Source organism: Trachinotus anak, unplaced genomic scaffold, assembly GCF_046630095.1.
Source record: "Trachinotus anak isolate AG129_WGS33_773 ecotype Australia unplaced genomic scaffold, CSIRO_AGI_Tana_v1 ptg000032l, whole genome shotgun sequence".
Classification (NCBI taxonomy): Eukaryota; Metazoa; Chordata; class Actinopteri; order Carangiformes; family Carangidae; genus Trachinotus; species Trachinotus anak.
Window position 1 is genome coordinate 26,772,707 of NW_027273883.1, and position 24,867 is coordinate 26,797,573.

General features: G+C 43.4%; 1 protein-coding gene across 2 annotated transcripts; it reads right to left on the reverse strand.

Annotated features, from left to right (window-relative positions):
• Positions 1-306: 306 nt before the first annotated feature.
• pomgnt2 (protein O-linked mannose N-acetylglucosaminyltransferase 2 (beta 1,4-)) lies at positions 307-21,631 on the reverse strand. Of its 2 annotated transcripts, XM_071470135.1 has the most exons (3): positions 21,292-21,631; positions 2,286-3,980; positions 307-1,276 (listed from the first exon to the last, which is right to left on the reverse strand). In XM_071470135.1, exons 2-3 carry the CDS (start codon positions 3,897-3,899, stop codon positions 1,205-1,207), a joined length of 1,686 nt encoding a protein of 561 aa, XP_071326236.1. In that variant the 5' UTR covers positions 3,900-3,980; positions 21,292-21,631; the 3' UTR covers positions 307-1,204. The 2 variants fall into 2 exon arrangements, with proteins under 2 accessions (XP_071326236.1, XP_071326235.1); XM_071470134.1 differs by having other exon boundaries at positions 307-3,980; positions 21,292-21,630.
• Positions 21,632-24,867: the final 3,236 nt, after the last annotated feature.

The window sequence follows — 24,867 nt, forward strand, 5'->3', positions numbered from 1 at the left end:
GGGCTCTGAGGGCTGTGCAGGTAAAGTCAGTAATTCTGAGGCACTTTGCTGCAGCTTCCTGGAGCCACTTCTTCTTATCCTCTCAACTTTTCAGCTCCACCCTCGTTTCATATCATGTTTTTTACGCACCACTACACGGGCTCGGGGTTAGGTCTGTATTTCATCACGTTCTGATGTGAAGTGTCTGATTGATTGACAGCAGTGATGGAAAAGGGGGTGGGATAGACCATGTGGACCAATTTTAACTGGCTGGTTATTTAATAATAAAATTATGACAAAGAACAAACTGCTGAAACCAAACAGACATGTAAGAAAAAAGCTTCTTTATTCAAACTGACAAAGAAACTCAGACTACCTGCTAATGTAGAAAACAGAGACACTCTTCTTCTTTCACTCAGCACAACCAGTACGACGTCTCCACTGAGCTAGGACAGACAAATCTAACCGACAACACAAACACATACACATCTAAACCATCACATCCTGCACAATGGCTCCAAATAATCTCTTTAACTTGCACAAACAAACAAACACGACTGCATCTGAGAACTTCAGAAACATGATCAGAAATCTGGAAAAACAAGGATAAATGGCAAATTCCACAACATTACAGAGCAGACAGTGTAATGTTAGGAGGACATGGATGATAAAGATGACACTATCATAATAATGGCACATTATAAAACAATATGCTGGTGGCAGTGTGTTGTTCACTCCCGCTACATTTCTACTACCAAACACATTAGAATAATTACACTTGTAATTTGTGCCAATTACAGAAAAGTATTTATTCATTCAGTTCCAACACATGAGGAAATAATTTAAAGATCCATTAACTCATCTGAAATTACACAAGTCTTTACTGTCAGGGTCAAAAACATTGAGTCGAGTGGCATTCAGGAAAACTTTATAAAAACTGAGTCTACAGATGGTGACAGATTGAAGAAGAGACTGGTGAACTGCACAAAGGGGTAGCATGAAGGAATTATCATGTTTATACATGACCTGAGACTGGTGTGAACATGCTGAGCACACAGCTGATTTAAAGAGGGGTCAGTGTTGGAGCGATCTATGGGACAGACGTCATTAAAGAGAGTCTGACTGTGATGTGTAAGAAAAAGAGAAGAGCAGCTCTTCCTCAGGTGACTGAGGATGTGACTGCAGGACGTGATCACACTGAGTCAGCAACAACAGTCGTCCACAGTCACATACAGAGGGATGTTACAGCAGAATCCACATCTGAGAGGTCAGGAGAGCAGGATCCAGAGGCTCTGGTCTACAGAGATGTGGAGGAAAGTGATATGATGGGTGATGAAGGGGGTGAGGTGATGTGTGATGTACATCAGGAGAAGTGTTCAGGAAGTGTTTCAGTCAGATGTTGACTGAAACACTTCCTTTGTCTCTGTCTGTTTGAGAGACCATTACATGAAACAGTAACATGGTATAAATGATGACTGGCTGAACAAACGTGGGAAAAGTTGCTTTGGTATTGGCTCGGTTATGGTGGTAATGGTGTTTGTAATTAAAGTGTAGGTAGGGAAACTAAGCCACACAGGTATCACACACACTCACACACACACACACACACACACACACACACACACACACACACACAGTAAACATTGGTCAAAAAACATAAAAAATCTTGCTAATCTAAAATCTCTCTCACTCTCCACGGAAAAGCTACATTGCATACTGTAAAAGGTAAAGAACCAGTGTTTGGACTAATACTAAAAAACATGTTATATATTATTCTGCACATAAATAAATTTGCTGATCTGAATTCTGGTATTATCAGTAGAGACATGAGCACTTTCTTTCTTTCATAGGTACATGAAATATACTTTCCATTCATTAACGGTTGTTGAGTTCTGTTGAGTTCTGACCCTGTTGGTAAAATCTTTTGCAGTTCATCCAGAAGTCACTGTTTCTCTGTGCTGCATTTGTAAGAACATGCCACATGACAATGACCAACCTCCAGTGGACCAACTGTACTCAGAGAGTCCACTGGTCTGATGTGATTGTCTAGAACAAGCATGACTCAACTTTTGTGTGAAACTGCACAGCAACATACTGTAAAGGTGTTTGCACTAGGTCCTGCACATGAGAACATCTGCAAATGGGCCTAGGAGGCTCTTGTTGAAGATACACCTGACCCACACCAGGTAGGTGGTGAAGGGCTTAATGTTCTCTGAAAAGGTGTAGTTCTGCTGGGGAAGGATATAAGGCATGTAGGTGTTCTCTCCTTGCTCCTGGATCCACACCTCATACTTCACCTCTCTTACCTTCAGGTATTTCAGATTCCACGGGATCTGCCAGGAGACTGTGAGTTTGGCCTCGTTAGTGGTTTGTACTGAGGTCTGACACTGGGGTTCTCTGACTCGGCCTGGATGGACCGTGCTGGCCGGCTTTGACTTCTTAAAGTTGGGCTTGGTTTTCATGCCCTCTTTGAGGACTTCCAGGAAGGAAGGGATGTCCACCAAAGTGTCCTGGTAGATCCGGAAGAGCCATTCCGGGTTGCGGCAGCACAGGTGCCTGGGGACGTCCTTACTTGCCAGTATTCGCTCCTGCTCCTCCTTCTCCAAGTGAACAATGCCTCCTTGTTCCCAGGGTCTGTCTGGATGGGTGATGGTGTTTTCCTCCTTAGTGTTCCTCCAGGAGATATAGTGAAGGTCCATGCCAGGAAGCGAGGCCAGGGTTTTATATGGGGTGTACTGCTCTGGGTTCACAGCAAAGGGGAACAGTTCCACCACAGCAGCTCCTCTGGGGAGGAAGAGCGAGGTGATTAGCTGGGCTCCGTGCATGCTGACTAACATGGAGGCACTGCTGATCACCTGGATGATACTGGGGAAAGACTGCTCCTCCAGGGACACTGTGACCACTCTCATCTGGAACTCCTGGGCCAGCGCCATGATTAGCTCTGCTTCGTTGAGTATCAGCCTTGTCGTTGACCGACTGAACACAACAATGTAATTGTCCTTCTTCTCTTTCTCCTTCTCATCTTCTGCACTCCCTCCATCCTTCTCAGCCTCATCCACTCTGGTGATGTTCATTTTCTCCATCAGAGCCCTGGCAAACTGCCGAATCTCGTTCCCTGAGACCAAAATGTTGGCTTTAGGCCCCTGCGGCTGGACGAACCCATACTGGTACCAGGTGGTCATCTTGGACAGGCCAACGTAAGATTTGGTAAAACACATTAGCTTGCCAAAGTTTCTGAGCTGTTCTTTGAGCAGCGGCTGCTTGCTGCTGAGAAGTCGGTAGAGGTCAAAGTGCGGGCCTTCACCCCAGCCCTCCATGAAGACCAGACGAGCCTCATCATCCAAGTCCGAATACTGTTTCATGGTATAGAAGACTGGGAGTAGGTCATCGTGGAATACATGCATTAGGTTATCAGGATTAAATCTGTTTAGGATCAGCGTCACATCTGGTACAAACACAGGCTTGGGCATGAACTTTAAAGCTGCAGCTGGGAGCTCTAGAAAGTTGAAGTATTGGGTGTTGTGATCCTCTACTGATGATAAGTCCAGCAGTGCAGGTTGGAAGCGCCTAGACCCCAGGTTAGGCAACATGACAGAGGAATTGGAGTGAAAGAACACAAACTCCTCAGCCTCGGAGCTGTAGCAGAGGTAGTCGAAGCGGCAGATGCGGTCGGTGTGCATCTTGCCAGTGCAGACCATGCGAGTCCCGTGTTCCTGAAGAGCTTGCAGGGCAACATGGTAATCGATGCGAGCCTGCGAGAGCTCCTGGGTGTGCCGTGTCATGTGCAGCTCCTCCTCCAGCAGTGCTGTATGCTCGCTCAGTTTGGAATACTTCCAAAGTAGAGCTGCGACCACGGAGACCAGCAGCCCGTTTAGGAGTGCGCCCACGCTCATCCTGCAGCCTGCCACTGAAGCCCGCATCACTGCTGAGGACCCGCCTCCTGACTCCAACTGGCCTCTGAGCTCTGAGGGAAGCAACGAGACATCTGCCACCGGCAACGACTTTGGAAGAGAAAAGGACAAAAAAAGGTAGGAGGAAAGGACAGGGGAGGAAGGGAGGGGAGAGAAGAAAGGACACAAGTTTTAGAACAAACGCATCATAAAGTCAATGTAAAAACACCAGCGCAGGAAACACAAGAGAGCACTGCTATACCAACAACAGTCAGACCTACAGTAAAATTCTGCAGTGCTCTTTATGTAAGCAACTCAATCTAGTGATTCATCAAAGCTGGGTTCAGCTCTCACCCTTGGGAATAGCAGTTGTTTACCTTGGCAAACAAATGAGACATTTTTCTAACCTCACAGCCCCTGTCACCCTCCGTAGATTTATCAAGACAAATTACACTGTGAGGAAGCACAGAGAAAAGAACAAGGGTATTGCTCTCAACTGTACTCATCTGCATACTGAGAGAACAAGTGAGTCATTGAGAGTCTAAATCAAACCAACGGCCAACGGCCAGCAGCTGCCTGCACACACGAGGCAACTAGCATGTTAAATACCATCCCGGGCCTCGCTTCACCAACTTAAGACACAGGTTTCCACAAGTATTCATTACTGGTCATCTTTTTCTTTCCTTTTACAACGGTGTGCACATATAAATATGCACCTGCACAGTTGGGAGGAGGGAGAGGGATGATCTCAGGTCAGTACTTCCATACAACACCTGGTATGTGACAAAGTAGGATTAAGAGAGCAACTCACTTTCCTCTGAAACTGGCCCTGAGGCAGAAAGTAAACTAAATCAGGTCAAACTAAACCAAGACAGGAGTCACACACACACACACACACACACACACACTCACACACACTGCACAAATTCAGACATGAACAACATGCTGACACAAGCCTGGACCAGAAATGAGGATAAACTCATTTTTTCTTTCAGGTCAGTGATATTCTGTATCTCATATTTTTATATTTCTGTTACTTCTCTTCCTTTTTCATGACACTCCCTTTACTTTATAGACCTTGTCATTCTATTCCCTGTTACTCTCTTACATGATTTACACTTGAGCTTTTTCGCTCCCTTGTAGTCCTTGTACTCTTTCTCTCTCCGCTCCTCCTACATTTTCTTCGTGTCGTCTCTGTTCTGCCAGAGCTGAGCAGAGTCCCGGGGCTATTTTTGACTTCCCCTCAAGTACAATATGTCACGGACAACAGGGTCACTCTTTGTGATCAAACTCAGTGAGAACACACAGGCACAATATGGACAGTTCAAACTGCTGCAGCGTGCAGCTGCTCCAGAGGAGGACGAGGAGAACGAGTTTTACTGCTGAACCACAACTGTGTTCGAAACATGCCACAATCTGTTTTCCACTTTGTGATTAATACACACTGTACCTGATATTAGTTTACACTTTATGTGCTTCACTTTGCCCTCAAGAATACTTTTTTGCCCATTGTCTTGGATGAAGATGATGGTGATGATGATGATGATGATGATGATGATGATGATGATGATAATGGTTCAGGTGGTTAGAGAAGGAAACAGCAGGAAAATCTCTGTTTTAGATGGAAAGCTTTCAAAAAAGAAAATGAATCTTTTCTTCGACACTTACCAAACTGTACGTATTTTGTCATATTTATATTTGGTAGCTATGTCTGACTAATTCAGCATTTGTGACAGAGATATATTTCAAGAAGCTTCACAAAGAAATAATGGATGACAAAGACAAAGGTTTTTTAAGCTCGGCAGACAGGTCACTCACTGTGGCGCTCACACTGAGGGTACAAACAAAGTCCCTGGTTGGTTTTGCTTATTGACAATTCCAATAAAGTTAATTCAGGCAACATGGCTTTGTCCTGAATGTTCACAACAACAAAGGTGGCATCAATTTTTATGATTTTACAATGAAACAGGAGCAAGACGGAAAAAAACAGAATGACATGGAGCAGCAGACAGTCTTCCATCAGCACCAGTGGTTGGTCGGACATCTCAATATTTCCAGCCAACAACATTGTACAGTTTTAAGTCACATCACCGTCACTTCATAATAACTTTCTATAATCACTTTATAACCTTAGAGGAGGATTTTAGTCACTGGACGTCTGGATCTTAAGCTATCAGAGCAACAGCCCCTCTCACAGCTCCTCCAGACGTCCTGTGTCCACTGAACAGTGCTGGAGAAACGCTGTTTTCCAACATCAAACTGCTTTATTCAGAGATTTTACCCCTTTAAATAGGCTGGTAAAAACCTGCTGAAAGATGAACACTGAAGGAACCCAGACCCTGAAACAAGCTGGGCTAATGTAAGCCACAGCTCAGTTAACAGCCCACAGCTCAACCTCACGTCTTGTGTCAACCTCAGTCTACATCCACACGACCACGTTTTCATTTTAAAATAGTGTTTTAAACCTAAAACGATCGCCATGCAGACAACCATTTTAGCTCCGTATCAGAAACGATCTCAGTCAACACTAACACCTGAAAACGCAGATCATGTGATCACTCACGTGCACTGGGCATGCCCTTGCTGGTTTAAACAGGAAGCAGATTGTCTCCTCTCAGTTGATCCAGTAAATCCTCTGAAGGAGGAACAGTAAAGACAGTTGTAGAGTTCAAATACTGAACCGAACTGAACAACAGCTGCTGCAAAGACAACGTCACTAACTTTCATTCATGATCCATGTTGTTTCACCACTGGTAGTCCAGGCTGATGAGAGCCAATCAGGAGCCACTGTGGGTGTCTACATCATCGTTTCTGTCCGTCTCTGTCTACGACACAACCCAGGAATTTTAGACTAAAACAGGTCCATCAGAGTTTCTGTAAGTCTCTGTTTCAGATGCTTGAAAACCGATGCCAGGTATAAAAGTAGCAAAGGAGTCGTGTTTTAAAAACTAAACTGTTAGTATGGACATAGCCAAAGAGTGTCAGAGACACGGCTCCTGGTAAAAACCTCCTGAGTAATGAACACTGAAGGAATCCAGACCTAAAAATAAAACAGCAATGAGCTGTTTGACAATGAAGTCAACTTCCCATGATCCCACGCTGCACTACACCATCAAACTTAATTTACTCAGTAAATGAATGAATGCAGTTTGTTGCAATTTGTTAGTGCTTTACTTTAAATTAAAAAAATGTAAAAAGAGAAATCAGCCTCAGCTCACTATGTGATGATACAACTTCAACTCACTGGTGAAAGTCCTGGCAGCAGATGGACGATGTAAACAATATTGTTTGTCAGATAATGTTCGTCAGTTCCAGAAAAGTTCTGTTCTCAATAAAGGTTTAGCTGCAACATGTAAAATCCTGCTCCGGTAATATTAAAACAAGCTATCTACAGTTATATCAGCTCTTCTGACAGCAGCCGTTGATCTGCCCGCTCTGCAGAAAGTCTGGTCCCTTAGAGAACATGTGAAGACTCTGGACCATCAGCACACACCTCTGACTCGTTAGCCACTCGGTGTGTTTCCACTGACCTGCTGAACGCGCAATTTGGAATTGTGAATTTAAAAACAAGTAGAAGTAATAAAAAACAAAAAAAAGGTAGCTTGCATGAGCTGGTTTTTCAGATTATTCGACAAAACAATATTTTGCAAAATTGACCTTCAAGTTGTGGCCCCTCCCGTGTCAGGCCCCAGACTGCCGGAAATCTGTCGTCATGTTTCAGTGGAACAACATCGTGAGAGGAGAAAACAAAGCTTTATTCACATAACGTCAGTCAATCCCAGCAATCCCGGGAGAGTAAACTGGCTGTCTGCTGTTTGTCCCTCACATTTTCCCAAAGAGTCTGAAGTGATGACGATAAATGTGATGATACTTAGTTCAACTGTCATAAAGAGGAGAGAGAGAGAGAGAAGCTGGAAACAGAGACCATCTGTCATGTTTACTTAAAAAAACAGTCAATCAGCTGCTGATCTCCTTTCAAATAAGGCAGAAAATAAATAAATGAACAAATAAAACATTTAAAAAACAGAGAACAACTCCTCTCTTTCCTCTGTCTGGCATGTTCCGTGCTCACCTCATTAGTGTGATGGGCGCAGAGAGATCAGGCACGGAGCTGTTGTATATTGTATGTACACACTAACAGTCAGTGCCCTTGGCGTGACCACGGACATTGTTTATTTATTCTCCACTGACTGATGAGTCCAGAGTCGAGCTTGTGGCCCTACAACTCCTTAACTGGTGATCTCACTGGATCTCGCTGCCTGGAGTCAGGGAGGTCACACAATCGGGCTTCATTGATAAGCACTGAGATCATGAAGAACACAGTGAATCTGGACGAGCAGCGGGGAGAAAACACGTCGAGAGAGAAGCTAAACGACAAAACGTCACGGAGAAGCACAGCAGAGGAGAATCAAACCCCCACAGACAGCATGGACTGCAGCACGGCCTCGATGCTGATGCAGCAGCCAAAATAAAGTGAAATGAAGTGTGAAGAGGAGGCTGCTGGGCTAACATTAGCCAGGCTGCACGCCGCCTCAGTCTGCAAGGACAAGGGCAGCACGAGGCTGGCAGTGCCAGCGGTGCTGCTTAATCCCTCTCACTGCACACTGGCTCCCACAGGGACGCGTGTGAACACCCTCTGCAGTGTGACCGTGCCAAGACACAGAAAGCTTCCAAATGTCAAAGACACTGGAAGACGCCACAGCAGCACAAAACATCGTGGTTTCCATCAGCACGGTCCAGGCTGCTGACAGAAACCTGGACCCTGTGAGACCTTCTCTGGTTCTGGATCACTTATTCAGAACACGATGGTTAAAACCAGGCTAAAGGAGGCACTTTACTCTACCTGGTGTCTGCGTGTGTGTGTGTAGTAGTCTAAACTGGACTTAATGGTATGTGGCTTTTTATCTTGTCAGCAAAGGAGTAAAGGAGTCAAGATACTGTCTGAGAATAAAAGTGCTCAGGTTAAGAAAAGCTCAGAGCAGATGCAGATGTTATCAACTGTGAGCAGGAATCACATCTGGAATCCATTAGAGCTGTGATTGGCTGAAAGGTGAGAGGGAAGTGAGAAGTGTCATTATGAAATAAAAAGTGCTAATGGGAAGAATGAAATAAAATAAAAACAGGGGAAAACTGGACCCGTCCTCACAGTTGTCCGCACACGGGCACGCACGCATGCACGCACGCACGCACGCACGCACGCACACACACACACACACACACACACTACACCCTGAAGAAACAAGATTTTTCTTTTTAAGGGACAAAAGATCCACCTTCAATAAGACCTGGGATCCTTCATCAGGTTCATGAACAGGGAGAGCTGATGCTGTGGAAGGGATCAGGGTCGGACCTGGTGAGGTCTTATATCTGGGACTACTTGTCCTTTCCCCCGACCTCTTTGACAGGTCAGGCAGATGAGGCAGTGGGGAATGGGGTGTGTCGCATCTTATTTCTGGTCTTCCTATATTTCTTTTCTGTGTGTTTCAGTCTGGTTCCCTTTCATCTGTCACTGTTTGTTGAATATACTGGAAAAACCTGGAGAACATTAATAAGCTGTTGTACTGTTTGCACCTTCTGTCAAATGATTTTCCAATAAAACTTATTTGACAAAAAAAACAAAAAAAAAAAAACAGACTTTTGAAGACTTTTCTGAAATATCCTCATGCAGTGGATCATGGGTAGCCAACGAAATCCTTAAAAACTGATTTGTTAATATTCAATTACCATTCTCTTGACATTAATAATTAGTACAACAAAAGAGATTCCACTGTACATCAATAAATACTAATCCTGACATGTTTGGAGAAATCAGAAAACCTGTTTACCTGGTTATTGTAAAACTTCCCTGTCACCACTAATAACTCATAACTACCATATGTGAGGATGTATGTTTAGTGATCTAAGGCTGAGCCAGAAGGCAAAGCTCTTGATTTACTCTCGATTTACCAGGTATTCTTCGTTCTGACCCTCACCTGTGGTCATGAGCTCTGGGTGGTGACCAAAAGCATGAGATCACAGATGCAAGCAGCTGAGTGAGTTTCCTCTGCAGGGTGTCTGGGCTCAGCCTTAGAGAGAGAGAGGAGCCCTGACATCTGACAGGAGCTAGTTGAGGTGGCTCAGTATCTGGTTAGGACAGCTCCTTTCATTGGAGGTCTTCCAGGTTGGTCCAGCTGGTAGGAGACCCCGGGGCAGACACAGAACACACTGGAGAGATTATATATCTCACAATTCCAGATCCACAGGAGGAGCTGGAAATCATTGGTGGGGAGAGGGACATTTGGTCTACTTGCTTGACCTGCTGCCACCACAACCTGACCTGGTATCAACAGAGGAAAATGGATGGATGGATGGATGGATGGGTGGATGGGTGGATGGGTGGATGGGTGGATGGATGGATGGATGGATGGGTGGATGGGTGGATGGGTGGATGGTGACCTAAGACACTGCAGCCTGTGGAGGTTTTCCTGACTGATGCCTGACAGAGGAGACTCTCACTGTGCCACTGTGGCAGGATTTTCCAGTCAGTGGAGACTCAGGGTTTGGTTGAACTTGGGGTTCAGTCATTTCAGATATAAAGTCTCACAAACAACTGATGCTGATGATGATGATTCCTTTCATCCTTCTCTTCCTCAGTACCACCGTGCTTGTTGTGAACATGCACTCTTCTTCTGACCCTGCTGGAGACCTGGTTACACAAGCAAACCAAGTTTCTAGTTTGCATAACCTCTGATAAAAATCTGTTTAAATGTGGAAATCTGGCAGTAATATGTTTACTTCAGTGAATGTAGAGGTGGTTGGATGTTGCTTCAACATCAGTACCAATTCATTATATTCTCTTCTGACATAGAAATTCCACATGAAAACAGGACAGGATGCAACCAGGGTTCAAAACTGACTTGATTTCATCACCTCCTTTATTCTTGCAAAGTGTCAACAAGACACTGGTATCTGAATACACAGCTGACCACAGCTGTATGTGCAGACTCACTGGTTACCACCTCTTGGTCCTCTGTATAAATGAGCTACGGTGACATTATCCTTGCTTGACTTACTTCATCCCACCTACTCCTTGTGTCTGTAAGCTCATCATCTACCAGTGCACCATTAAACAACGACAGCAAACCTCTGAACAGGAAACTGAATGATTTCTTCAAACGGACCCACATTAAATGCACAAACACACTGAAACAAGAGCTGCTTTACAGCTGTATTAATCAATCAATTTGTGGCCACTGGAGAGAGGAAAAAAGCTGACAGACTGTTATAATCTTCTACAGCTGTTGGTCTTATAGTGAATATGTTAGCAAACTGCTACATCCAGCAGACACAGGGCAGCTCCCACGTCCATTAGTCACTCTCTTTAAAGGTCCATATTTACTCTTCTCCTGTGTTTTATTTGAAATGTTGATATCCATAAGAAGATAAACTGTAAAAAATTTAATTTAATTTAAAAGTCCCTTTCACTGTCCCGGTGTGGCTGCACACAATAAAGACAGGTCCCAATAAAGTGTCCGGCTGTTTGGACGTCTAAAAACCATGGCAGCAAAGAGGAAAAGGCCCAGGGTTGGCCTAGATGCACTGTTGCTCAAAGCTCGATCAAGTGAAAGATTCCTAATATGTTATTTGATAGCCTGGTAATATTTATATGATTTATGTTCATACCAGTTTACCATCTTTGCTGTGCACTAGTTTTGTGAGAAAGGAATTAAAGGCCTGAAGCAAATAAAAGCCGGGGTTATGAACTGAAGTTTTACAGTATTTGTACATCTCCTCTCTCAGGCTTCTCTCTGGAGCTCTAGTAACAACAGGTCAGTCAGCCAATCAGAACAGAGGATCTGAGTGTCTCGTTTCAGGTAAACACTCAGAGAAAACAAATCTTGCAAGGTTGGATGGTGGGTCTAGGTGGGCGGGGCTTGTGGCATTTCTGAGGGTGGTGACTGCTTTGTTGTGACATCACAAAGTTCCAGAAGTCCTGACGGCTGGTTTTAAGGCTCAGTTTCTGAATACAGGCTGTGTGCATTTCTCTGTGGACTGAGGCTTTGATACTTTCACTGTATTAATATAGAACCTAGACCTGCTTTATGATCACAAACACATGGACATCTACCTTTATACGGTAGATGTCCATGATGTCTGGTCCTCAGATAAAAAACACCTGGCTCTATACTGTAGCTGCTTGATGTCCACTCTCTCCACTGTGTCCTTGCCATCTTTGAACCCAACCTGCCCAGCACCAAATACAGACAGATGGCTTATTGGAGCCCTTCAGCAGAAAACTTGCTGCTACATGTTTCTGTTGGACACAGGGCTGTTAAAAGCAGTGAAACTTAGACCTAAAGAGCAGAAGGCTGGTGATAATTCTGTGTCCATCACCATGAACTACTCCAAACTATCTGATTTATTACTAATACAAAGTTGTTGATTAAAGGAGTTTAGAGGCATCCTTGATTAAAGCAGTACAACCACTGTACTGCCACAAGTTATCAGCAGTCAGGATCCAGAGCTGCTATTTCTACAGACACATCAGCCTCAGCTGTAAAGCAGCAACAGCTGTGTGTGTGAGTAACACAGCTCTCAGCCCTCTGTTAGCCTAGTTACATCAACATTTGCCTTTGTACTGACGATCATTTTATAACAGCCAAATAATTACAAGAGATTTAAAATGCAATAGGCTGGGGGTCGGACGACTGATTTCATTAAGGTGAAGTTTATGCGCTAGTTTTGACAGTAATTTTCTCAACACATATATCAAATAAGAGAACGAAAAGCAGAGCTGAACCTCACACACTGACTGAGCTGTGAACCACGACCTCGGCTGCAAGCGATGCAGCGATGTAGAAAACATCTTCCTTTTCAGTTTCTTCCACAGCCTTTGCCCCCAGATGTTAGAAATCTATGGTCACACGTGTGTGTGTGTGTGTGTGTGTGTGTGTGTGTGTGTGTGTGTGTTTGTGTGTTTGTAAGTTTTGCTATTGCTACATCGCTAATGTTAGCATTACCAGCTGTTTGCTAACCAGTCTAAAAGAAACATCTAATTGAATTCCTTTCCTCACCAACAGCTGTCTCCAGCGGTGGAAAGCAACCCTCACGTTTTACATCTATTTCTATCACTTCTTTTTTCTACTGCAGTTAGCATGCTAATCAGCTAGCCCCGTTCAAGCTGGACTTCATCGTCACTTACTAATGTTAAAGACTAAACCATGACAAAGATTTGACCGTAATAAAGAAAACGTTCTAACTGCTACACAGCTGTTATTGTAGACTAATGTTAACTGATGGCTGCCATGTCTTGTGTTGTGTGACTTGGTTTAAGCCTGGAGTTACTGACTGACTGTGTGAATCTATGATAATTGTGAGTAAGGGATTTGGGTTTTTCGTGTCCCTTTATTCGGGCATTCATTGTGTGTTGCTATAGTAACATGTCAGTTTCCAGTTTGTGTAGAATACCTGTGTCAGTGGTTTAGACTGCAGGTGTTTTCTATTGAGACTAGAAGAACCTAGAAAACAGTGGAGTAAAGATGTTTCTGTTGAAACAAGCTTATGAACTGACAGCGCAGTGCACCGCTCTCTCTCTCTTGCTGAAAGTCAATGTAACAATCTCTCTCTCTCTCTCTCTCTCTCTCTCTCTCTCTCTCTCTCTCTCCCTCTCCCTCTCCCTCTCCCTCTCCCTGAAATCAGTAAATAATAATCCAAACAAGATAATATTTCCATTAATTGAATTAAAATGTCATTTTTTAACAGATGAATGGATGTATTGGTCTACAAGGACAGGCCCACTATGTTTCATTTTCACATAATTTATGCATTACACCCACATGTGTCACTTGTGATAAAAACAAAGTAACTGTCGCAGGTAAATAATCATTTATCTTGCTGCTGAAAATGTCAAGAAGATTTTTAATGTGCAGGATACCAGTCATTTCTGTTTCAGAGAGACTAACAAACTAAAGTTGGAAAATGTAAAAGGATGGCAAACAGTATTAACTTAAATTACAAGGCCCAGCCAAAACTGAAATCTTGGCCCCGTGCCTGCATGTGGCTGAGGTAGACAGCAGCAGTAAGATAAGGTGGAAGGCCTCTTTCCATGTTTGGAGAAAATCATTATTCTCTATAAAAACAGAAACAAGCCCTTACATGGCACAGTCAAATCAATTGTTGGAGAAAGTTGTACTGCTAATGTGAAAGAGATCGTATAGTATGTGATTTCCATAACCATGATAATTTGCAATAACTGTATTGATTCATGTCTCCATGTGGATTTACTCACTCAGGGGAGCCGTCCCGTTGTGGGTAAGTGCCGCTGGAAATTGTGAAACGTTGCCAGTTCAAGAGAGATGTGCCGGAGGTGGGTTTCTTATCTCAGCGCAGTGCTAAAAATTGTCCTCTGTATGACTATATAAACAGTGACTTACTGAAATATTATTTAGAAGTGTTATGAGTGGACACAATGTACTTTTCAAGCACTGAAGAATGTACTCACCAAGCTAGTTCAAAACACACAATCACCAACTGAAGCGTCTCACACTCACTGGAGCACCAAGCTGGGGCTGAGACGCCATGGGTCATTTTTACCAGTCTGCATGGCAACTAGCAGCTCACTGTTTGTCCCCTGCTTCTGGGCGCGTGCGTGTGTGTGTGCTCTGTAATTGCATGTGATGACAGCTGTGTGTGTCCTCTCCAGACAGAAAGGAAAACTCAGCTGGCAGCTCAAAAAACCTGCTTATTTGCTCTAATTTTGGTATAAAGGGGCTTTAAGCTCAGTTACACAGTTGTTATTCATTTGCTTGTGAGCTTGGACACACCCACAGCTATGCGAGAGATGGTAGACGGTGAGTGACATAAGATGTGTCCCAACTCGGGGGCTGCATCTTTCGGAGGACACGGTCTACCAAGACGTGGCCCTTTGTCGCTGTTGTAGACCGCAAAGGCCGGACCAAAATAAAGGATTTACACTGAGCGTCACCAGCTGTGCCCGCCCTTACCACTGCATTGCAAACCGCGGCTACTGTCACCTAGCAACCTTGACAACACATAACCTTTTTAATGCCATTTTAAGAGTTAGGCTTAGACCATGAAGAAGCTGTGCATGTTAATTGTGTTCCTTCCTTTGGTCTCCAGGAGCAGGTCCACTAATCTGTCACTGCTACGTCTCCTTCACCATTTTATTCCTCATCATCCTACATAAGTCGGTTCAAGAAGACCACCCCTCTCCATAAACTGTCTGTCAGTCACCGCTCTCTCAGCGCTGCCTTCAAGGCTGACACTGAGGCTCCGGCTTCCCCACTGTTACTAGTTAGCATATCTGTTTGCTCTGGAGATGATAAGAGCCCCGATGATGTGGTGGAAGGCAGCGCAGGGCAGCATGGAGAGCCTAATGCATTTTAATGAGAATCCTGGAAAGTCAGCGCTAAGGGGGCTGTGGGAGGGGAGTGGTGGCAGGAGCTCTGCGCTGAAGCTTCCTATTTGTTCCCTCGTGTTCAACCATCCCCCCATGTTGGAGTTAACCTTCTCTCTTTCTCTACATTTATTACCCCATTTCTCCACCTTTAAACCCCCTCACAGAGCCTCAGAGAGCCCTGACAAGCCTCTGCAGAAGAGCAATTCAAAGGGAAGAACATGGAGTCCTGTTTTCCCTTTTCCTCCCTCCTTGACCTGCTTGTCTCTCCCTTTGGCCACTTGATTGCTGATCTCTTCTGGCCGTGATGATGCATCCTTATTCGCTGTCGTCTTTGTCCCTGGACCAAATGTGGCCTGTCAGGTTGCATCAAGCTGCTTGGAGCTCAGTGTGGCACTATGGAGAATTAATGGCCCAGCAGCCATTATCTGGCTGCACAAAGACTAGTCTCATAACCTTTCACTCACTTCACATCTGGCTCTCAAACATGTTTGGACAGACAGGAGAACACACACACAATAATTATCATAAGTCACTTTTGGGGACATTGCACAGACTTACATTCATTTCCTCCAGACTTACCTGAACTGTAACCCCCGCCCTTACCTTGACCCTACCCACTGACCCCAAAACTCAGCTTCAACTCAATTGTGGACACATTTTGTCACAGCCATCCCAAATTAACTGGTTTTTAGGCTGAATTTTGTCCCCAAATGTAGCCTATAACAGTCACACTCACACACAAGGTTCTGTTATATAAATGCAGTGCAATGCCATTCATTCTGGTCATGAAAAATAGGCCGGCTGCTTTATAAAGACTGGCACTGAGTGTCAGAAAATGTCCCTGGTCTCTTGTTAGACACATCACATGTCTGACTACTCGCCGATTCCGAACAGAGACTGATTACTCACCTGATTGATAGCCTGCTGCCTAATAACATTTTCATCCTTCTCCACATCATTTGCTAATAATAACCTGCTCTGCCCTCTGAAATACACCAGATACAGGAACGAGACTGCACGCCACATTGTGCTGTCTCTTCTCCCGAGGGAGAAACGGAGGCTGATTTGGACAATCTGCAGAATGTATGTGTTTATGTGGAAGTGACAGACTGACAAAGAGGGAACAAAGTGAGAAGGACATCCTCTAAAAACACCACAGCACAGCACTTCAACGTTGCCTCAGGACAACGGGCGATAATCCAGAGAGGGACAGGAATAGAAAATGGAGGCTGGATGTGCACATGAAGATACAAGTGTTCAGGTCTCTAAAGATGCTGACCTGAGTAACCTGAGAATTCAGAGGAATTTTCATCCTGTTCAAATCTCTGTCGGAGAAGGGGCAGGGGCAGTTAGAGTGTCCTCTGCTACATAACTACCCCCACAGCAGATATACAGTACTCCAAACAGACTGTAAACACATGCAAAACAAGATAATCGAGATAAAACGATTATTGTGCCGCATTCATGTTGAGTTTGCTGGTTCAGAGACAGTCAGGAGAGACCATGTCCTGTTTGTCTGCTGTCCCTTGCTCAGACATCGTTAACTTGACCCTTTTTCCACCAAAATTAGCAGATATAAGCAGGTTTAAACCCGCTTTTCCACCTCCAGTCGAGTTTGTCTTTCTTTTCGGACTGAGGACACACACAACGGTAAGGAGTGATGTCATCACAGGCACTTAGAGCACACACACACACACACACACACACACACACACACACACACACACACACACACACACACACACACACACACACACACACACACACACACACACACACACACACACACACGGTGGAGACAGAGTGAGCTGGTTAAACTGATCTGTCACATCTCCTCCCCGGGTGGATGCCACTGTAAACGTGTCCAAGGCTCCGTGTGAGACGCTTCGATGGGTGGTTGTGTTCTTAAAACTCATTTGAAGCTCATCTCAATATTGAACCAAATAATCGTGATTATGATTTTTGCCATAATCGAGCTGCCCTATCTCCAGGGGCCAGATACATACAGTACAACTCTGAATCTAAAACGTTGGTGAACTCATGTTGTTGACAATGTTGGTCTTTTACAAAATGTCATGACGTCACACCATCCTGCAGACCAGAGGGAAAGTGTGTAAAGTGTAATATGGTCTTAATGATACTAAAGCAATCTGGTATTGGATATAAGATTGACCAATAGAAAAAACCAACTAACCCAATCAGTGATTACTAATGTTGTTCCCAAGGTACTACAAACCCAAGACAGAATCCCACGCTAGTATAACAGGCAAGAAATCAACAGAAAGGCTAGTTAAACTGCAAGCTTCAAGACTAGGACCTGTACAGTAAAAAAAAAAAAAACCTGCTAATATTCAACATATCTTGTACTTTGATTTCTGTGCTTTTCCCTAAAACTCAGTCTCATGTAAATGCCACATGGAGATTGCCACTGAAATTGAAAATGAAGTTATGTGGGTTTGAAGAAAAATTGGCTGGTTTGTGATGAGTGACACTGAGCGGGGCATCAGTGCGGTAAGAGGTGGCTGAAATGAATAACCAGATTATCACTAAATAAGTACTGGCACTCTCACACGTGTATGTGAATAGATCGTTTTTCTTCATCTAGCAGATGTATTCCCCTCGTCCCTGACACCTCACACAGGCCAAACGAATCTTTAGACAGCATTAATGCCCAGAAGCTTGGAAGCCTTTTCACTGGACCATTACTGTGAAAAAACTCCAATTATAACCTACATAATTCATAACAGCTTCCTGACGATCAGAGAATTCAGCCAACTGAGATGGGTTTTAAATTTCTCTGCAAGATTTTTTTGCTTGAGTGCTACATTTAAGACTAAGGTCTAGTCTCTGAGCACTTGTGAACCTGCATCATCCTGCCTCACTTGGGAAGTGGCTGCGTGCTGCTCTTCAACCTGAGGCCGGGGGAGTACACGAGATGTATTTTTCAAAAGAAACCAGTATTCTTTTCTCTGATAAAACAGAAACAGCTGTTTGAAAATGAACGATTTCCATTTATTTTACAACAAGAGCCACAAAAGGCAACAATGAGCCCAGTCCACACTAAAAAATAAACTTAGACAAGCGACACAAATGTGAGATTTATGCTTCATCAAAGGTGTTTTCATGCTGTATTTCTTGGTTTTACAAGATGAAGACTAACTGGCTTCTTTTTCAAATAACACCACAGTGCACAGTTGCTTCCCTAAACTCTTCTATGGGAACGATCAAGGAACATCTCCCACTCAGTGGATGAGATAACAGACGACCAACAGCACGCACATGTGAACCACAGAGTGCTACATTTACCAACCAAGGTACAGAGCAAAACACAAGAAAGCAGGGAGCTGGGTGTCAATTTCACCTGGGAGAAAATACAACAGAAACTCGTTTGTTGCAGCGTAGACGTTCACATAGAAACAGACGTAGCCTTGGATGACATCAGCCTGTTGTTGGATGCACCTTTTTTAGATGTGTATTGAGGTCACTGTGCCAGAAATTCTGGCTTGCCTTTGTCTGACACATTCACGTCTGCAATCGCCTAAAAAGGCAAAAAATGGCCTAGAAAAGTATGTTTTCAGATTTACCCTGATGCATAATCTGTTTTCTGACAAAGCACTGAACCACATACTGTGTGAGAGCATCCGCTGTGACACTTTGAAAAGCCATGCAAGTCAATTCTGCTCAGCAGCTCGGGGATGTGGAAACACATGAATATCAGTGTCGTTAGAGTCGAGGCTAAAAGCATATTTTCCCTTTAAAATGCACAAGTATTCACAGAGGGTGACCCAACCTCATTTTTTCTGCACTTGTCAGTTTCCAGCTTTGTAAGAAAAATTGCATAGAATGGCTTTAAATTATTCCCAAAGACAAGAGCAGAAAGGCTGATCAAAGCGAGTCTAATGGTCTGTAACACAAGACCCTGCTGAACGTCTGCACGCATTTCTACATGAGACGAGGGCAGAGGGGAAAGAGAGGATATTGACAAATAAAATCAAATCACATGTGATGATGTAATCCAGGTCTGATGAGATAAGTTTCAGCTAACATACTCCCTGAAGGGAAGGCTACTGCACCCAATCCAAGTCTAGATACAGAAGCTAATTAGCCTTGTATGACCACACAACAGCCTGTAAAACACGTACTTTGGGGTCAGGACCCTCATTTGAACAGAAGGAGGATTAAAACAGGAGCAATATTGAATGAAATCTTCTCATTTCAGGGGATCTCAGGGTGTTTGCCACAACCATTTAGTCAGGGAACTTGCTTAAGAATATAACAAACTCCAGGGACATAAACTAACATCTCGTCTGGGAGCTGAGGGACTATAAATACCACACAAGGCGGCATTATGGTATTTTTATTTTCACAGCACTGGTGTCATTACTGTGGAACAGACAAGAAGATGCTAGTCAACACAGGTTCAAACCTCTCAGCCCGTTTCATTTGCTCAAACTGTTCTGTTACAGTGAAGCAAACTAGAACAAAATAGACTAAATAAGAGTGTGAAGCATTTGTGGATTTGTGCCCTGACCCCTGTCATTAACATTAACTGATGCACATGGGTACAAACGCCTGGAGCGGGACAGGTGTGTTCTCGAAAACTCAGTTTACTCACCACTTTATTTGGTTTAACCACACTGTTTAAAGGAGCTATATGTAGGTCTCACTACTGCTACACAGCAAACGTTAGCATTAACAGCTGCTTACTTAACAGAGCTTCACTCATCTTTGTGTTTACTATGCAAGAGGTTATTATTCGTCCTCTGAGCAGCTACTTCTTCAGGGCAGACTGGACACTACAGTGACTCGGTGTCGGAAAAAGATGAGACGGGCCAGCTGGACCAAGCTAGCTGGTTAGCATGTTAACGTCAGTAAAAAACCAGGCGTAATATGTGATGAAGTTTGATGCTGAACTCATAATTCAGCATCAAACAGTAAAGCTATACTGTTGAATTTTTCTATGTTAAAATGTCAAAAATGACCAGGCCTACGTTATATATGAGGTTTCAATTGGTCACCTGTCAATGGTGTCATATCCCCTCTGCATATGTATCGGTGTTGTGGTTGTCTACCAGAATTGTCAAAATGGACTTTTAATCAGTTTTAAGCCACATTTTTATGATAAATTTTTTAGATCTTGGTCATTTTTAATTATATATTTTAACAGGATGAAGGATTTTTCCATCAGACATCTGGATTATAAGATACCAGAAAGACAAGCTAAGAAAATTTCCTTTTCAGAACGATTTCTGATGTGAAACTGCTTTATTCAGCGTTTTCACCCGTTTAAATCAGCTGATCTGTTTGCTTCAGAGAGGAGCTGACTTCTGTGGATAATTCAGCTCCAGGTAAAAACCTCCTGAACGTCATAAGTTATCAGCGAAACAAGCTGAGCAAACATTAGCAGCAGCTCACAGCCCATCTAGACTCAAATCATTCTAGAGGGGCTGTGAAACTAGTTTATTTAGTGCGCTTCTTTCTCTTCTCATCACTGACTGGAGATCAGCCTTTACCCACCCTGTTACTGGCCATCTCAGCACTGTCTATACCTACAAACACACTGCATGTCTCAGGCAGTTGAATGAAAATGTGTTCAGCTATAATTAAATGTTTTATATTCATTCAAAACATAAATCTGTCCACTTGAAATGCAGATTCTTCCTGAATGCACTGCTGACAAAATATTTCATTCATTTAAAACCCCAGAAAATCACTTTAGTATATTATCACGTGGCTTTGATGATACTGTGGCAGGAATAGAGTATCAACAACACTGGCAGCTACATGTATTCATGTATTTTCCTGGCTCAGTTTGCTATATTTACACACACACATGAATAAAAATATCTTGAACTGTGAATCAGATGGAGGCTCCTCTCTGAAGTGGAAGCCTGGACACGCTCCTGACTCTGATAGACCAACATCTGCAGAGGCAGAGCCCGGTGACAGTCAGACAACCTCATCCACACAGGAACAATGATCCACATAAACCAGTTCAAATACAAGCTGATCAGCCATCCTTACCTCAGGTCTCAGTCAAAGTGTTGCTTTCGTCTTTGCGGACAGTTGAGACGTTAGCTCATCTCGGCAGCTTCAGTGCCTCAGTGTGTAGCAGAGACGATCCTGGACAGGAACACAGGGCATGGGGTGGAAATGGACGGAGGGACCGGCGGACGCGGGAGCTGTCGGTGAAAACCGCGGCGGTTCAGTCAGCAGACTCTCCCGCAAACAGCCGCGGCTCCTCGGTGCTGTTTACAGGCTCGGCTGGCTCTCAAACAGCCAGAGAGGGACAGCAGCTGCCTGGATACCGACTCCACTCTGCTGTGCCCAGTCTCCACCTACCGCCGAGGGAAAATCCCGCGCTCAGATCTCGCGATGGCACTCGACCTCTCTAATTGTCACATGAGATAATCCTTCAATTTTGTGCTTATTTGAGCGACGGTCGTGGAAGAAGCATTCAGATCATTTGCATAGGAGACAAACACCACAGTGTAAAACCAGTCGCTTATAATTTTGAAGTATGAACAGCGAAATGTAGCTGAAATATCGATAATAATCCAGCAGAGTATGACACTCTGTTATTAGGCCTTTATATTACAGATGCATTAATGCCAACATTTAATGTTGTTACTGAGCTTGAGTTATTGTACCTGCACACTGTTGAGTACATGATTAACTGTATCACAATACATCATGTTGTTAAACTCTTCAGTACAAAATGGTACAATACTGAAATACTAAAGTGCAGTACTTTACCTTCTGTCTTGTCTTGACAAAAAATCTCTTGTTTAACCACTAGAATGCACTTGAGCATATAGTTTGTCATCTTATTGTCTACTTGATTGTATATTTGAATGCATATTTAGATACATTTAAATATACATGTATACTCTTGAATACTTGTATATATATGTATGCACACACACACACACACACACACACACACACACACATATACTTTATTTAATAAGGAACATAGATAGATAGATAGATAGAGATAGGTAGATCTCACAAAAGTGAGTACACCCCTCACATTTTTTGTAAATATTCTATTATATCTTTCCATGAGACAACACTGAAGATATGACACTTTGATACAATATAAAGTAGTCAGTGTACAGCTTGTATAACAGTGTAAATTTGCTGTCCCTCAAAATAACTCACACAGCCATTAATGTCTAAACCGCTGGTGACAAAAGTGAGTACACCCCAAAGTGAAAATGTCCAAATTGTGCCCAAAGTGTCTATATTCTGTGTGGCCACCATTATTTTGTAGCACTGCCTTAACTCTCTTGGGTATGGAGTTCACTAGAGCTTCACAGGTTGCCCCTGGAATCCTCTTCCACTCCTCCATGATGACATCACGGAGCTGGTGGATGTTAGAGACCTTGCGCTCCTCCACCTTCTGTTTGAGGATGCCCCACAGATGCTCGATAGGGTTTAGGTCTGGAGACATGCTTGGCCAGTCCATCACCTTTACCCTCAGTTTCTTTAGTAAGGCAGTGGTCGTCTTGGAGGTGTGTTTGGGGTCGTTATCATGTTGGAATGCTGCCCTGTGGGGATCATGCTCTGCTTCAGTATGCTACAGTACATGTTGGCATTCATGGTTCCCTCAATGAACTGTAGCTCCCCAGTGCCGGCAGCACTCATGCAGCCCCAAACCATGACACTCCCACCACCATGCTTGACTGTAGGCAAGACACACTTGTCTTTGTTCTCCTCACACGCTTGACACCATCTGAACCAAATAAGTTTATCTTGGTCTCATCAGACCACATGGTTCCAGTAATCCATGTCCTTAGTCTGCTTGTCTTCAGCAAACTGCCCCCCCCCCCCCCCAACCCAACCTCTGCAGCACTCATACGTCTATTTTCAAAAGACAACCTCTGGATATGACGCTGAGCACGTGCACTCAACTTCTTTGGTCGACCATGGCGAGGCCTGTTCTGAGTGGAACCTGTCCTGTTAAACCGCTGTATGGTCTTGGCCATCGTGCTGCAGCTCAGTTTCAGGGTGTTGGCAATCTTCTTATAGCCTAGGCCATCTTTATGTAGAGCAACAATTCTTTTTTTCAGATCCTCAGAGAGTTCTTTGCCATGAGGTGCCATGTTGAACTTCCAGTGACCAGTATGAGAGAGTGTGAGAGCGATAACACCAAATTTAACACACCTGCTCCCCATTCACACCTGAGACCTTGTAACACTAACATTTGTGCATTTTCACTTTGGGGTGTACTCACTTTTGTCACCACTTTTGTGAGATACTGTAGATAGTTCACTGTAGAAAATAAGTTCTGCAACGAACAAAGGTTTGTGATACTTACACATTCAACATGATATATACAGTTATAGTCTACCTAATCATATATATATATATATATATATATATATATATAAACAAAAATGAAAAAATAAATGACAAGGTAAAGATATGACATGTGAAGAAACTTACATGAAATAAAATAAAGAGAAGCTACCATTTAAAAAAACATAATGAAAGGGAACCAAAGGAAGTTTCACATAAAAACACAATAAGTCTCTTAAGAAAAAATGAAAAAAAAAAAAGTTTTTGTCAAACAAGGAAGGAAAATGTTGCAGTGTTATTAGTTTATTTCAACATAATGCTTGGGGAAAAAAATCACAATCATATACAAAAGAAGGAAACATAATTATGATAGCTCTGTCAAAAAAACTTTCAGGACATCAATAAACTAAAGTCTGATCAGACATGAGGGTGTGTAAATGCTGTCAAAGAATTCAAATTCAATTCATTTCAATGTATTGAAAAGAAACACCCATAAAAACCATGGATAATGCTGAAGGTAACAATTGTCAAGAGGTCTTTTTCACAGCAGACGTTTTTCCTCGTCTCCATAGGCACAGCACAGGTGTTAGCATAACATTAATAGTGACTCCAGGCTGTTCAGGTGCGTCAGTGAGCCAAAGCAGTGACAGAGAGCCGACATGAAGAACACCAGGACCCTGAAACTGAAGCAGCTAAATGGAATTCAGCCGTCATTTTACTGTGAAGAAGTCCAGGGCAGTTAACATTTCACAGAGGCTTTGCTGCCCAACAGCTGAAGCAGGAACAGGCACAGATGACGTCCAATAAAGCCTCTGGTGTGACGACTGTAAAGGTCATGGTGAGTCTGGGTGAACGTGATCTTGAAATGGAAGAGTCCAGTTGGTTTTTAATTTTTTAAGAAAGGATGAAGGTCTCTACAGACCAAGCTTATTTACAGAGTGTGAATGAAAGAGGGGGAAAAAAAAAAAGGAAAAGGTGCCAAATAACAGGTCATCTGGCAGAAGTGATAATGAGGAAATATGAGCTGATCTTTTAGCTGGAGAACATCCACTGTAGGTTTCCTCCATCAAACAATCTCCTGTGAAGAACAGTGTGTGGTGACAAATCAAACACAAAGCAACACTCCCATCTTGAGTTTGAAAAAAGAAACACAAGTGGCACTGCCATTGTCGTTCTTATTGCTGGGATTATGACACAATATCTGAAGCACAGGAGCAATTTGCAATCTCATTAAGCACACACATTAAGGACATGGCCTGTAGAATTAAAGCTGTCTTTTAAGCTCTGGCTGAAAAA